Raw genomic sequence first — 17020 nt, 5'->3', positions numbered from 1 at the left:
GCCAGTTGTTAGGTAGCATTTTGAATTCTGCCAATGAGAAGAGAGAAGTCCAGGATCACTAAGATAATTTGCTCTGGGTTCAACAGCTAGAGAATTTTGCAAAGCTCAGTCTGCTCAACCAAGTGTTCAGATGCAAAGTCTGGGCTTTTTCCAGACATCTGCTCTGTCTGAGAAGGAAAGAGTATTCTCAGAGAGGCAATGTCAATAAAGTTAAGCCTAATGAATTATTTATACAGTAAAATTTCATTAAAATTAAGTACACAATTATTTTTTTAACGATTTATTTATTTATTTATTTATTTAACAGACAGAGATCACAAGTAGGCAGAGGCAGGCAGAGAGAGAGAGAGGAAGAGAAGCAGGTTTCCCACTGAGCAGAGAGCCCGATGTGGGGCTCGATCCCAGGACCCTAAGATCATGACCTGAACCGAAGGCAGAGGCTTTTAACCCACTGAGACACCCAGGTGTCCCAAGTACACAATTACTAATATAGTCAAGAAACTAACACAGTACTTGTCACATAGCTGGTATTTTCTAACTTTTTGGTATTTTTTCATTTTTCTACTCTAGTTTACTGTTAGCATCTAGAATACAAGGAGCTCTTGTATTCTATTGTATTACTATTCTATTGTATTACTATTGCTGGTAAAGGAAGGAGATGTACTGTATACATTGATAGTGTAAGAGTTCACATGACTAGTTTCTTTTTTTAAGATTTTATTTTTAAATAATCTCAATACCCAATATGGGGCTTGAACTCACAACTCCAAGATCAAAAGTCACATGTTCTACCAACTGAGCCAGCCAAGTGCCGCCACATGATTAATTCTTTCCATTTTCTTTCATTTTGATAAAGTTTGATAGAGTAAAACTAAATGTCCAGATAAGAAAGCATTTTGCTAACATTATTCTTCATCTAGACATGTTTTTCTCATTGCTCCTCTTAACATAACACTAATAATAACCTTGTAGTCCAACCAGAAGTTCCTGAAAAACCTTTGTTCAAATAGGATTCAAAAGGGTTAGTGTTTTTTTGATTAATTTCCCCCTTCCATTGCCATCTCTGCCCACCTCTGCTATCTCTGTTATACGATAATGAGCTAACAGTTGTTTACATACTAAAACTTTCTGCCACATATTTCGCTATTTTTTTTTTTCTTTTAGGGAGGAAGAGAGAGTGGGAGGGGGTGGTGAGGGGAAAGGCAGAGGGAGAGGGAGAGAGAGAATCCCAAGCTTGCCCCATGCCCAGAGTGGAACCCAACCCAGGGCTTGATCTCACAACTCTGAGATCATGACCTGACCCAAAATCAAGAGTGGGACCCCTAACCGACTGAGCCACTCAGGTGTCCCCTAAGTGATGTATTTAAATGGAAAAGAATAATAGATACCATTATCATATCCATTTTACACTTAAAAAACTAAGGCTTAGGAAAGTTAACACACACAGGTTGCTCAGGGTAGGTGGCAGATCCGGATTCAAAGCCAGGTCCACCTGCCACCAAAGCCCATTTTCACTGCTGCAATGGACAACACTGCCATCAGCCTGTGACCTTAAAAATGGCTTATGTAATAAGGAGATGGAGACACTCTAGCAAATACAATCATCGAATGGGTACAATCAATTCATCTCAGTGGGAAGCTGAAAGCTCTGTCTGCTACAATTCGATTCTCATCAATTCTGAATGGGGCACATAAATAAAGGACAGTAAGTCAGGATAAAAACATATTTAAATTTTTAAAAACCATCATTTGAACAAATAATGAATTTTTAGAATTGAGCGTACTGCCGTTGGTGAAACTGATGCTCAATCAGTGCCCGGTGAACAACTCGAAATTTCTGGAGGTGCATCTCTTCAGAAACTCCTCAAAACAGTCTTCTCTACCCCCAGAAGCAGTTCCCACACACCACTCACCTGTTATGAAGCTGATGGTGGAGCTGTCACAACAGCTCAATTCCGGGTCTCCCCATGTTACCATGGTAACTCGGAAGTTGTAGTACCATGCTGGCAACAGATTGGCTATCCTCTAAAAAGAGCAAGGAGACAAAAGACTAAGGGGAAGAAAATCATGTTTTTGGAATTGAGTTACTTTTATTAGGTCATGAAAATAATCAGTAAGTAGTCTTTAATTTTATTTCTGTGCCTTTTTTAGTTCCCTAACTTTCCATTAAAAATTCTTTCTGGACTGAGGTAAGGTGTAAATAGAATGATATGCAAACATAATTTTTTAAAAGATTTTATTTATTTATTTTTGAGAGAAAGAGAAAGAGAGAGCACAAGCAGAGGGGAGGGGTAGAGGGAGAAGCAGGCTCCTTGCTGAGCTGGCAGCCGGACCCATCCCAGGACCCTGAGATCATGGCCTGAGCCGAAGGCAGATGCTTAACTGACTGAGCCACCCAGGTGCCCTGCAAACATAATTTTAAAAAAGGGATACATAGGTATAGAGTCAAATATTTTCAATATTGGTTTTGTTTTGCAGTTTCCTAAGTTGTCTTACACATGTGAAGTAGTACTAATTTGTAAGTGATTGTACATACGCATCCCCCTATTTCTAAGAAAATTGGCCTCTCACAACTCCATATTCTCCCTATTTGGACTATAAACATTCGTCCTGGTTGGGAGGCAAATAAGTACTTCATGCGGGACCTGTAGATCCTGCACTTTAGAAAATATTCCAGTCTCAGAAAGAGTAATCTTTACCTGCTCTCTAGAAAAGCATCCTCTAATGGCTTGACCTGAGAGGTGTTTAACGGGTGTGTGGATGTTAAGAATAGTCATCATTAGTGTTGAATGGTGTCAACGCATTATTGAATGACTAAAGCAAATTTTTTTTGTGTTTTCCTCCTTGGGAGCAGAGAGAAACAACAAGCACTTGATAGCTCTACTAAAATGTGGATATGCTCAATTAGGGGTGAAAGCTTGTTTCACATAATTACTTCTCTCCCCTTTCTTTTTCTTTCTTTCTCTCTCTCAAACTACCCCCCAAACAAAAATAGTCCAGAAAGCAAAAACAACTAGAAAACTCTTGAAAGTAGCAAGCCCCCGTGCGTATCTATAGGTAACCGTATCTGACACATCTGGCATGGAAAGGCACGTCTGTTTACAGGGAAGTGTGACAGCTACTTACCACGGACGCAGTCAAGGAGACAGTCGCTGCAATTTCATAGTACGTTGTCCACTCTGATGTCATTGTTGCGGGGTTGAAATAAAACATTTCAACAACGTATTTTCTGAACACACCTAAGTAAGGTCTGCTCCAGCTCAGAACCACGGCCGTAGGACCCAAGGGGTAGAGCATCAAATCCTTTATCCCTGTTGGAACTAGGAAGAAGTGGGGAGGGATGAAAAAAAAAAAAAAAAAGAGCCGAGAAGGAATGTTTAATATCTTAGCGATGGCTTCAAACTTCTTCTTAATAACTAGGGTTTTCACGCTTTTGATACGATCATTGAATAAACTGTATTTGCCTCTGATGTTATTTTTTCTGAATCGTATATGCTAACCATATCCTCGTGGTATACAATGATAGTCATTTATTCCTCTGGATGTAAAATATTGGGTGAATAAGTATGGTCCCCCATATATGATGGTAATGACTTGGACCTGGGCATTGGACCCCCACCGCCCAAAAAGTACCCTGATAAAGTTATTCTCGGGTCTGGCAGCTTACCGATAGCAAATGTGACAGGATCTGAAGGTGGTCCAATCAAAGGGCCTTTTCTTAGGTACATCACGACCTGGTACTGGGCACCAGGAACCAAATTTTCAATAATAGATTTGCTTGAGTTCACCTTTAAACCAAACACCCGATATGATTTATTTAGAGCTGGACTTTTATAATGTGACACAAAAGCTGATATCACATTCAGGGACTCCTTGTGGAGCCACAGATGCCTTTGAAATCCAGAAGCCTTTGCTCATTCTGGGGAAGGTCATATTTCAGAATTAGGATGATTTATAGTTTATGTGAACACTGAAGGGAACCCAGAACATTCAAATTCTATGGCTGGATTTAATAAGCCCCGTGAACTGCTTTATACCCATCAATGTCAATTTTAACTACGTACACTGGAGACACATCAGCCTCTAACCATAATCAAATCAGCAATACCATAAGGGGAATCTGACATCCTAAACTGTAATGTCAGCTAAAAACATACAAAGATCAGCGCAGCAATATCTTCAGTCTCTTGTCACTTAGAAGCATATAATATCTAATTATAGAGATGGAAATGACCTCAGAGATTATCTGCTCCAAATCTCTCATTTCGTAGATGAAGAAAGTAAAGCCAGAATATGGCCAAGGTCACATAGTTAGATTCAGTGCTGGGACTGGAAGCCTAGTGCTGTGACCTCTGCAAGCTGCTACGGGCAAGTCATGGGACTAAGCGTGGAGGGACGGCAGTAAGTACTTCTCCAGGCTATTGTGACCCCATAAAAGAATATGGTAGGAAATATTTCTCATTTAGATGAGCTCTCCTTGCTGTTCTTAAAAAAAAAGAAAGAAAGAAAACTCTTGGTTTGACAACAAATGTAATATAGAGAACAGAACAGGTAGATGAATGAAATATTCTTGCTAAGGTTAAATGTTGGTGTTCCCGAGGATTGATGCTTTAGCTTACATGTCAAGGAATGTGTGACTTTGACCTTTAGAACCTCTAATGTTGAAGACAGTCTTGCTTAGTAGAAAGAACACAGGCTTTCTATTCAGACTGCCTGAAGTAAAACCCTGAGTCTACTTCCTTGTAAGAATGGGAATTTATCTATAATTTATTTTTAATGCTTACCTTGGCTTCTTGATTGGTAAACTATAGATAATACTATTCTATACCTCACAGAGTGGCAAGGATGCTTAAACTAGAGTATCAATAAAGTCAACTCATTACTCAGCAATTTTTTGTCCTCTAGGGTGCATAACATGTAATTGCTATGGAAAGAAGCATAAATCAATGGAGAATAGTACCATTGACAGCTTACCTACGCTATAAGGCTTTTAAAAAAATTATTATTAAGCTTCATTATGATTTTAAGAAGAAACAGAATTGGTGATATAATATGAATTTTAAGTCTTTCCAATACCAGAAACTGATTGTACACAATAGAAATTGTACAATTTGAATTGGTAGAACTTGCTCTAAATGTTAAGTGTGTGTGGAGGGGGGGAATCGGCATACCATAATTTCTTTACCAATAACTTAGGCAAAATAAAATTAAGTTGAATGAATACATCAGCATTTCCCTCCTATCTTTCCTATTTACACTCATATGAGAACTTTTTGCCCATGTTTTCGAAGGTGAATTCTGCTGGAACCGTCTAGGCAAAGTTGGCCAGCTCTCCTCATCAGACAGAGCATTTCCTGAAGAGACAAACTACGAACAAGACATGTATATTGTGCAAAACTAAGTAATGCTGTCTTATTTCTTTAAAATCAGTTCCTACGTTATAAACTAATAATGCTCATTGTGGAGATTACTCACACAGTAGAAGAGCAAATGAAGTAAATTGGCAATTTTTCTGTCCTCCTCCCCTCATTTCCAACATTTTAGTGGGCCATCTTCCAGACCCTCTTCCACACAGATATACATAAATAATATGATATTGAATCATATACATGTTACATTATTAACATCGCTCCGAACTTTTCCTTAAAACTTAACAACACATCAGACAGCTAAGCATTCCCGCCAATGCTAACTTAGCTCATTTAGGATATTTAGAGTAACTGGACAGAAAAAGTGTAGGCTGCATTAGGGTGGTGTTAGTTTCTTTGATTGGATAATATTTTAAGCAAGTAGTTGATTCTGATTATGCAAATGATTATGTGAAATCAGAGCCACTTAAATATGCCATCATATTTAATACCCTGAGAGTACCATGCTAGTGAAAGAAGTTGGAGAAAGATAGATACTGTATGATTTCACTCTGTGGAAAATAAAAAGCAAAACAAATGAGCAAACAAAATGAAACAAAACTCATAAGTATGGGGAACAGAATGGTGGTTGCCAGAGGACAAGGGTTTTGGGTGATGGATGATATGGGTGAAGGGGTTCAAGAGGTACAAACTTCCGGTTATAAAATAAACAGGTCACGGGGATGTAATGTACAGCTCGGTGACTATAGTCAGCAATATTGTGTTGTGTATTTGGAAATTGCTAGGAGAATAAATCTTTAAAAGTTCTCATCACAAAAAAAAAATCGTAACTTCGTGTGGTGAAGGATGGCAACTAGGCTTATTGTGATGATCATTTCACAATGTACACAATGATTGAATCATTATGTTGTACCCCTGAAAATATGTTCTACATCAATTATCCCTCCATACAAAAAATATGCAATTGTAACAAATACACCCCAGGGACATTATACTTGTTTTTTAAAAGGTTTTATTAATTTATTTGAGAGAGAGAGAGAACATGGGTGGGGTGGGGACAGAGAGAGAGGGAAAGTAGACACCCCACTGAGAACAGAGCCATCCCCTCCTACCTGGAGCTCAAGGCAGGGCTAAAGGTGGGGCTCATCACAGAGCTCCATATGGGGTTCCACCACAGGACCCCAAGATTAAGACCCGAGCCGAAGTCAGACGCTTAACTGACTGAGACACCCAGGCGCCCCTACTTTTTTTTTTTTAATAAAGAAGAAACTACATGTATATACATGAGACTATTTTTAAAAAATGACCTTGGTAATAAATAATAAACACCAACTCCTTCCTGCCACCTCGTTTTTGAATATTTGCTGAGCCACCAGCCTGTATCTATGTCTACCCCTCTATGCCCTTGTATATATCCCAGATCACCTTGGGATAAGTAGATTAAAGGCAGGCAGGAGAAATCCTCCTAAATACTACTTATTAAGTAATATGTATTTTATTCCCCAGAGGATCATTTCACATCTCCTCCCCCAATTTTCATCCCATCTTTGCATTCCACTATTTCCTCTCTCCCATTTCCAATGGGCTTCGTCTCCATTCCAGAGAATTCAGTTCTGCCCAATGCTCTTCTGATGAGGCACCGGTCCTGTTCCTCCCCAGTTAAAGAAATAGGAGGAAAGATGTCTTAGCATAAGAAATACCTGACAGACTATTAAATTGCAGGTTATGTACATTGTCAGAGAACACACAGGGGCCAAGGCAGATCACATATAAAAATAAATATACATGTATTAGATGGCTTTTTTAATCCTGAAATTTATGATTGTGTGTGAGTCTTTGGAGACAGTATTGAAAGCACATTTGCTTTGAAGAATTGACCAGGTCCTTTATGTTTAACATCGATGGAGCCCAGACTTGATGTTCAACATATATTTATTAATGAATAGCACTGAGATGGTTCTTAGGAGGCATACATCACAAAATACCCTTTTCTACAAACATCTGCAAGCAAACTATACACAAAACAAGAACCGGACGTGGAGAGCATATACATAATGAGGACAAACTCAAATTCATGGGTACAATGTACCTACAGGGAAGGCCAGACCCTAAGCATCGTGAACTCAAAGTTCAAGTCAAATTTATTTGATTTCTAGGACGTGACACAGGACTAGCCCAGCACCCAGACATCAGGACTGGTGTCAGGAAGACTAATGGTACTAACATTGGGTCTCACAGATGATCTAGGTGATACATAAAACAAGGGTCCTTTGGTATAGTCAGTCATAGAAGCAAAATAGGGAGCGTGAAAGTATAAAATAGTAAAACCTTATATTAACTGTTAATACAGTAGTCCCCCCTTATCTGCAAGGGATTTATTCTAAGACCCCCCCGAGTGGATGCCTGAAACCCTAGGTAGCACTGAGCCCTATGTGGACTGTGTTTTTTTCCCATACAAACATGCCTATTGTCAAGTTTAATTTACAAATTAGCAGAGTAAGAGATTAACAATAAGCAGTAATAAAAACAATTATGACCATATATTGTAATAAAAGTTATGTGAATGAGGCCTCTCTCCAAAGATCTTATTGTACTACACTTATCCTTCGTATGATGCTGCGAGATGATAAAATGCCCACATGATGAGAGGAAGTGAGGTGAATGATGTAGGCATTGTGACCTGTTGTTAGGCTACTGTCAACCTTCTGACTATATGTTGGAGGAGGATCATCAGTTTCTGGCCACGGTAACCCTGGGAAACTGAATCCATGGAAAGTGAAACCATGAATGGGGGGCGGAGGGGGCACTACTGTATGTGTTTGGCTTTAGAACCACTCTTAGTTTTGAGCTGCATCTTGAATTTTTTAAAAATTATTTTTATTAACATATAATGTATTATTTGCCCCAGGGGTACAGGTCTGTGAATCGTCAGGCTTACACATTTCACAGCACTCACCATAGCACATACCCTCCCCAATGTCCATAACCCAGCCATCCTATCCCTACCCCCCACCCACAGCAACCTTCAGTTGATTTTGTAAGATTAAGAGTCTTTTATGGTTTGTCTCCCTCCCAATCCCATCTTGTTTCATTTCTCCCTTCCTTACTCCCCACAATCCCCCGCCCTGCCTCTAGAATTCCTCATACCAGAGAGATCATATGATAAATGTCTTTCTCTGATTGACTTATTTCACTCAGCATAATGCCCTCTAGTTCCATCCATGTCATTGCAAATGGCAAGATTTATTTCTTTAGATGGCTGCAAATAGTACCCAGTAGTGCAATTGCTGGGTCATAGGGTAGCTCTATTTCCAACTCAACACCCAAAGAACAAATAATCCAATCAAGAAATGGGTAGAAGACATGAACAGACATTTCTGCAAAGAAGACATCCAAATGGCCAACAGACACATGAAAAAGTGCTCAACATCACTTGGCATCAGGGAAATACAAATCAAAACCACAATGAGATACCACCTCACACCAGTCAGAATGGCTAAAATTAACAAGTCAGGAAATGACAGATGTTGGCGAGGATGTGGAGAAAGGGGAACCCTCCTACACTCTTGGTGGGAATGCAAGCTGATGCATCTTGAATTTTAATGCAATCACAGTACCACTGAATATAGAATTAAAGAAATAATATTATTTTTTCTTTTTGGATAATGGTTACTTTGGGAAATAAACCCAAATCAGACCAATACTGGTGATAATAATCTTCTGGATTCTTTTGTTTAATGGCCATATGACTGCAGGCCAGTTTTTAAGATTTTTTTTTTTTTAAGATCTATTTGTTTATTTGGGGGAGAGGAGCAGAAGAAGAGGAATAAAGAGAATCGTAAGCTGACTCCATGCTGAGCGAGGAGCCTGATGAGGAGGCCCCATCTCACAACCCTGAGATCATGATCTGAGCAGAGACCAAGAGTCAGATGCTTAAGCAGGCACCCAGGCACCTCTGTTTTCCAGATCTTTTCAACTGATGTTTCCTTATCTAAATGTGTGTGTGTGTGTGTGTGTGTGTGTGTGTGTGTGTGTGTAGTGGGGCTATGGATAATGTTGGTGTAATAACAAATCTTCAAAATGTTCTTATAATTGAGATAACACCTCACACAGTGGTCTAGATCTTGCCCTCCACTTTAAATATTGGTCTCTGTGCCTACAGTCCTTAAGAGTTTCATGTTTGCATCTCAAGAAGGCATTGTCCAAGTGCACTGAAACCAGCCTTCTCTGGCTCATTTATAATTTACAATTTCTATCTATCCTGTTAGCCTTTGGCTTCTATGCAAAAGATACGTAATTCGTACTTTAGATGAGGGGTGAAGAAATGTACCTGGGGGCAGTCAAGTTCTGTGTCATGTTCTGTAAAAGAAACACATTTTTCTACCAATGTAATGAGTGAACTGTCTTTCCTATGCTCAAGAAGGGAAGCTACTAAGCTGCATGGTGAGTTGTGATTACAACTTAATCGGTTTAGCATATTTACTCCTTACTTTAATTCAAGTCAAGGGGTAGCCTTATCAGCAAGTAAAGGTTTATCTCAATACTCTTAAGCTTCTCTAGTCCTCCAAAGGCCATGATTCCTGAATTCATCTTATCAACTTAAAGTTTCTCACTCTTTGAACTTCACTAAATGCCTTATTTTCATGGGATAAATGAAAACATTCCACAAAACTTTCATATAGCAAACGTTGTTTTCAGTATTATATTTCCAGTGTATGACACAAGAGTTGATAAATTAATTTTTTTTTCTTTTAGAGAAGTAAATATTGTGTTTGCAAGACACCAGGAATCAGTAAATTTGATCTTATGAAAAAATAAAACCAGGTATTAGGAAAATAGTTCTGGGCTCCAGTCTCCATGTGGATACTCAGGGTGATGGAAAGCAAGGTCTTTCCTGGGGCCCATGTGATAAGCTTTCACTTGGGATTGATGGGTGTGTGCATGAGCTCATTCTGGTAGCTATTCCCAGAACTACTGATTTCCACCCCATTTCTGCATGCTCCTTATGCCCCCTTGCATTCAGCTAACTCCTATTTATCCTTCAAAGCTCTTCTCAGATGTGATTAGTGAAAAAGGAATTTTTTACTTTAGTTCTTTTAAATTTTTTTTTAAAGATTTTATTTATTTATTTGACAGAGAGAGAGAGATCACAAGTAGACAGAGAGAGAAGGGGAAGCAGGCTCCCCACCAAGCAGAGAGCCTGATTCGGGTCTCGATTCCAGGACTCTGAGATCATGACCTGAGTGGAAAGCAGAGGCTTAACCCACTGAGCCACCCAGGCACCCCAGTTCTTTTAATTTTTGGAGAATAATTTTTTCAGTGAGCATGAATTACTTTTATAGTTTGAGTAATAAGAAAAAGAACAGAAAAAGTAAAACAAACAAACAAACAAAAACTCCTTAGAACCAGGGGGAGGAGCAAGATGGTGGTGGAGTAGAACTAAATTTCACCTGTCCCAGGAATTCAGCTAAATAGTTATCAAAACACTCTGAACACCTATAAACTCAATAGGAGATTGAAGAGAAGAAGAGCAGCAATTTTAGGAACGGAAAAGCGACCACTTTCTGGAAGGTAGGACTTGCAGAGAAGTGAATCCGAGGGGATATACGGGAAGAGAGAGCATAGGGGATAGGAGTCGGCTTCCAGAAAGCAACAGAGAATCAGAGCACAAAATCAGAGCTTTTAGAAGTCTGCTCCACTGAGAGATGTCGTTACAGAGGCTAAGTGGGGGTGGAGCCCTCGCAGGGACAGTGTGGTCTCAGGAGCCTCGGGGTCATGGGAAACCGGGGCTGCATGAATGCCACAGAGCTCCCAGGTATCACAGTGGGGAAGCTGCTGCAGAGATGGAGCTGGGGGATGGAAGGCGGGGAGGGTTCTCAGCTTGCAGTTACCTTAAACCATGATCTGAGGCACTGTTAGGCCACTGCTCTTCTAGCAGGGACCCCACAAGTGGAAGATCTGGGGAGACCCCCACGTGGGGTATGAGGCAGGAATCTGTTGGATTTGGAGACTCCAAACGGGGCTGTGTGCCGGAGACAGAAACGCCTGGTCACAGGTTGGGTGAGCTCAGAGCACAGCCAGAGATGAGAGTGATTGATGGCTTTTCTCTGAGGGCGCACTGAGGAGTGGGGCCCCAAGCTCTTGGCTCCTCTTGGGCCAGAGATTGGGAGGACGCCATTTTCATTCCTGTCCTCCAAAGCTGTATGGAAAGCATTCAGGGAAGAAAAGCTACAGAGAGTGAACCTGAGCAGATTGCTTAGCCTGGTTTCTAGCAAGGGTATTGCAGTTCCTGCTGTGGGCAAAGACATTTGAGAATAATGCAACAGGCCCCTCCCAGAGAAAATCTCAAGAACATCCAGTCAAGACCAGGTTCACCAATCAATGAGAACTGTGGAACTCCAGAGTTAAGAGAATGCTGCACATAGAATTCATGGCTTTTTCCTAGTGATTCTTTAGTCTTTCAAAGTTACATATTTTAAATTTTATTTTCTTCTTATTCTATTTAAAAAAAATTTCCTCTTTCCTATTTTAACCTTTTTAAACTCTTTTATCTTATCAATACCTTTTCAAAAAATCTTTTAAATTTTCATTGTCATAGTCATATTCTATCCCTTCATTAAAGTGAGGGGGTGGAAAACAATTTACCATGCTAATGGACATCAAAAGAAAGCAGGGGTGGAAATCCTTATATCAGACACATTAGATTTTAAGCCAAAACTATAATAAGAGACGAGAAAGGACACTATATCATACTTAAAGGGTCTGCCCAACAAGAAGAGCTAACAATTGTAACTATCTATGCTCCTAACATGGGAGCAGCCAACTATATAAACCAATTAATAACAAAATCAAAGAAACACATTGACAATAATACAATAATAGTAGGGGACTTTAACACCCCCCTCACTGAAATGACAGAGCATCTAAGCAAAAGATCAACAAGGAAATGAAGGTTTTAAGTGACACACTGGAACAGATGGGCATCACAGATATACTCAGAATATTCCATCCCAAAGCAACAGAATACACATTCTTCTCTAGTGCACATGGAACATTCTCCAGAATAGATCACATCCTGGATCACAAATTAAGTCTCAGCTGGTACCAAAAGATTGGGATCATTCCCTGCATATTTTCAGAGCACAATACTTTAACTAGACCTCAACCACAAGAAAGTTGGAAAGAACTCAATACATAGAGGCTAAAGAGCATCCTACTAAAGAATGAATGGGTCAACCAGGGAATTAAAGAAGAATTTAAAAAATTCATGGAAACAAATAAAAATGAAAACACAACTGTCAAAATCTTGGGGATGCAGCAAAGGTGGTCCTGAGAGGAAATTGTATAGCAATACAAGCCTTTCTCAAGAAACAAGGAAGTTCTCAAGTAACAACTTAACCCTACACCTACAGGAACTAATGAAAGAACAGCAAAGAAAGCCTCAACCCAGCAGGAGAAGAGAAATAATAAAGATGAGAGCAGAAATCAATGAAATAGAAACCAAAAGAACAGAAGAACAGATCAATGAAACTAGGAGCTTGTTCTTTGAAAGAATTAATAAGGTTGATAAACCCCTGACCAGACTTATCAAAAAGAAAAGAGAAAGACCCAAATTAATAAAATCATGAATGAAAGAGGAGAGATCTCAACCAACTCCAAAGAAATACAAACAATTATAAGAACATATTATGAGCAACTATATGTCAGCAAATATGACAATCTGAAGAAATGGATGCATTCCTAGAGACATATAAACTATCAAAACTTAACCAGGAAAAAAAAAAGAAAACCTGAACAGACCCATAGCCAGTACGGAGATTGAAGCAGTCCTCAAAAATCTCCCAATTTTAACAAGAGCCCATGGCCAGACAACTTCCCAGGAGAATTCTACCAAGCATTTAAAGAAGAATTAATACCTACTCTCCTGAAACTGTTCCAAAAAATAGAAATAGAAGGAAAACTTCCAAACTCATTTTATGAGGCCAGCACGACCTTGATTCCAAAACCAGACAAAGACCTCATCAAAAAGGAGAATTACAGACCAAAATCCCTGATGAACATCGATGTAAAAATTCTCACCAAAATACTAGCCAATAGGATCCAACAGTACATTAAAAGGATTATTCACCGCAAACAAGTGGGATTTATTCCTGGACTGCAAGGTTGGTTCAACAACTGCAAATCAATCAATGTGATACCATACATTAATAAAAGAAAGAACCAGAAACATATGATACTCTCAATAGATTCTGAGAAAGCATTTTACAAAGTACAGTATTCTTTATCAAAATTCTTCAAAGTGTAGGGATAGAGGGTACATACCTCAAAATCATAAAAGCCATCTATGAAAAGCCCATAGCAAATATCATTGTCAATAGGGAAAAACTGAGAGCTTTTCCCCTAAGGTCAGGAACACAGCAGAGCTGCCTACTATCACCACTGCTATTCAACATAGTACTAGAAGTCCTAGCTTCAGTAATCAGAAAACAAAAAGAAATAAAAGGCATCTGAATTGGCAAAGAAGAAGTCAAACTCTCACTCTTCGCAGATGATATGATATTTTATGTGGAAAACCCAAAAGACTCTGCTCTAAAAATGCTAGAACTCATATAAGAATTCAGTAAATTGTCAGGATATAAAATCAATATACAGAAATCAGTTGCATTTCTATATACCAACAACAAGACAGAAGAAAGATAAATTAAGGAGTCGATCCCATTTACAATTACACCCAAATCCATATGATACCTAGGAATAAACCTAACCAAAGATGCAAAGAACCTGTACTCAGAAAACTATAGATTACTCATGAAAGAAATTGAGGAAGACACAAAGAAATGGAAAAATGTTCCATGCTCATGGACTGAAAGAAAAATATTGTGAAAATGTCTATGCTACCCAGAGCAATCTACACATTTAATGCCATCACTATCAAAATACTATCAACTGTTCTCGAAGAACTGGAACAAATAATCCAAAAATTTATATGGAACCAGAAAAGACCCCGAATAGTTGGAGGAATGTTGAAAAAGAAAACCAAAGTTGGTGGCATTACAATTCTAGACTTCAAGCTCTATTACAAAGCTGTAATCATCAAGATAGTATAGTACTGACACAAAAACAGGCACACAGGTCAATGGAACTGAAGAGAAAGTCCAGAAATGGACCCTCAACTCTATGGCCAACTAATCTTCGATAAAGCAGGAAAGAATGTCCAATGGAAAAAAGACAGTCTCTTCAACAATGGCATTAGGAAAATTGGACAGCCACATGCAGAAGAATGAAACTGGATCATTTCCTTAAACCACACACAAAAATAAACTCAAAATGGATGAAAGACTTCAATGTGAGACAAGAATCCTTCAAAATCTTTGAGAAGAACAGGCAGCAACCTCTTTGACATTAGCTGCAGCAAATTCTTCCTAGAAAAATCACCAAAGACAAGGGAAGCAAGGATAAAAATGAAGTATTGGAACTTCATCAAGATTAAAAAAAAAAAACAAAACTTTTGCACAACAAAGGAAACAGTCAATAAAACCAAAAAACAACTAACAGAATGGGAGAAGATATTTGCAAATGACACATCAGATAAAGGGCTAGTATCCGAATTTATAAGAACTTATCAGGGGCACCTGGGTGGCTCAGCAGTTTAAGCCTCTGCTTTCAGCTCAGTTCATTATCCCAGGGTCCTGGGATTGAGCCCCACATTGGGCTCTCTGCTCAGTGAGAAGCCTGCTTCCCCTCCCCCCATGCCTGCCTCTCTGCCTACTTGTGATCTTTGTCTGTCAAATAAATGGATAAAATCTAAAAAAAAAAAAAAAAAAAGAACTTATCAAACTTAATACCCAAAGAACAAATAATCCAATCAAGAAATGGGCAGAAGACACGAACAGACATTTCTGCAAAGAAGACATCCAAATGGCCAACAGACACATGAAAAAGTGCTCAACATCACTTGGCATCAGGGAAATACAAATCAAAACCACAGTGAAATACCACCTCACACCAGTCAGAATGGCTAAAATATTAACCAGTCAGGAAACAACAGGTGTTGGCAAGGATGTGGAGAAATCCTCACTGTTGGTGGGAATGCAAGCTGGTGCAGCCACTCTGGAAAACAGTATGGAGGTTCCTCAAAGAGTTGAAAAGAGAGCTATGCTATGACCCAGCAACTGCACTATTGTGTTTTTACGCTAAAGATACAAATGTAGTGATCCAAAGGGGCCCGTGCACCTGAATGTTTATAGCAGCAATGTCTACAATAGCCAAACTATGGAAAGAGCCTAGATGTCCATCAACAGATGAATGGATAAAAAAGAGTGGTGTATATCTAGAATGGAATACTATGCAGCCATCAAAAATGAAATCTTGCCATTTGCATTGATATGAATGGAACTAGAGGGTATTATGCTGAGTGAAATAAGTCAATCAGAGAAAGACAATTATCGTATGATCTCATTGATATGAGGAATCTGAGAAACAAGACTGAGGATCATGGGGGAAGGGAGAGAAAAATGAAACAAGATGAAACCAGAGATGGAGACAAACTGACTCTTAATCTCAGGAAACAAACTGAGGGTTCCTGGAAGGGAAGGGGTGGGAGGGATGGGGTGGCTGGGTGATGGACATTGGGGAAGTTAGGTGTTATGGTGAGAAAAATAAGTAAATTAATTAACTTAAACAAATAAACTCCCTGAACCTTCTGCTTGGTCGTCTCCTCCCCTGGGTAACAATTTTCTGGCCAGTTTCTAAATCCTCTTACTCCAGTCCATATCTCCTCATGCCCAGTTCTTTCTTTCTGTGAATTCACAGGGTTTCTTGATCAGTTACTTGTAGCCTAGGCCTTATTTCATACTCTGCAGTAACTGTATGCTCTCTTATGCATTGTTCTCACTAGATTATAAACTCGGCCAGAGGCAGATACACAGCAATTATCTAGAATCCCAGCATCTATCCTATCCAAGTACCTGGCACATTGTTAAGTGTCTTGAATGAGGACTGAAAATAAAAGAGATGCTAGTGCTCAGAGCAGGGGGAGGAAGACTATAACTGAAGAACCATGCACACTCATTTCCTGCTCACAACACCACCCCCCTAGGAGGACACCCCCCCACCCGCCATCTGCTTGTAATGGCCTCCTGGCTCTGCCTGCTGTCTGGGCCGCAGGATGTGAGTGAGCAAGCCCTTCAGCGTCTCCCCCAGTTCCTTTACCTGAGTACAGTACTGCTTTTCTAGCCTCTGGCTCTCCTTCTGTTTCTGGCAGGTGAGCGACACCACGGACACGATGGTGCCGTTGTAGTTCTCCTGGGAAGACGTCCAGGACATCAGCGCAGTCGTTGAGCTTAGGACGTGGACACTCACGTGCTGGGGCTTCTCAGTCAGTTCTTCAATCCACTCTCCTGAAGGGCCTGAACATTTCAAATAAAAGCACAAGGGAGGTTTCATGCTGAGCTGGTGGAGATATGAGTCGAGTTTTAAAAACTTGTTTTTTCCTTTCACCCTTACACACAGAGTCAAGGTAAGACTGGCGGCTGGATGGGCACGGCCCTCTGTCCCCTGCCTCTGAGGTTCTTCCAGAGAGAATCGACTTCTCTTTCAACGCAGAGTAGGTGTGGTAGTGGGGGCATTTCATCAGTGTTTAGAATTCCTCT

The 17020-nt window shown here is 39.7% G+C and overlaps 1 protein-coding gene across 1 annotated transcript in view; it reads right to left on the bottom strand.

The window, feature by feature from the left end:
* The window catches only part of LOC111142029 (protein tyrosine phosphatase, receptor type O), a 242659-nt gene that overhangs the window by 67957 nt on the left and 157682 nt on the right, over window positions 1-17020 (bottom strand). Inside the window, 4 exon segments of the mRNA XM_022494949.1 lie at window positions 1914-2025; window positions 3127-3320; window positions 3668-3788; window positions 16581-16777. Coding sequence (XP_022350657.1) covers window positions 1914-2025; window positions 3127-3320; window positions 3668-3788; window positions 16581-16777 — 624 coding nt within the window.

The sequence above is a fragment of the Enhydra lutris genome, unplaced genomic scaffold (genome assembly GCF_002288905.1).
Source record: "Enhydra lutris kenyoni isolate GAN:26980312 unplaced genomic scaffold, ASM228890v2 scaffoldscaffold7, whole genome shotgun sequence".
In the NCBI taxonomy this organism is placed as follows: Eukaryota; Metazoa; Chordata; class Mammalia; order Carnivora; family Mustelidae; genus Enhydra; species Enhydra lutris.
Note: the sequence above shows the minus strand (reverse complement) of the source record. Positions and strands in the feature narration are given on the sequence as shown.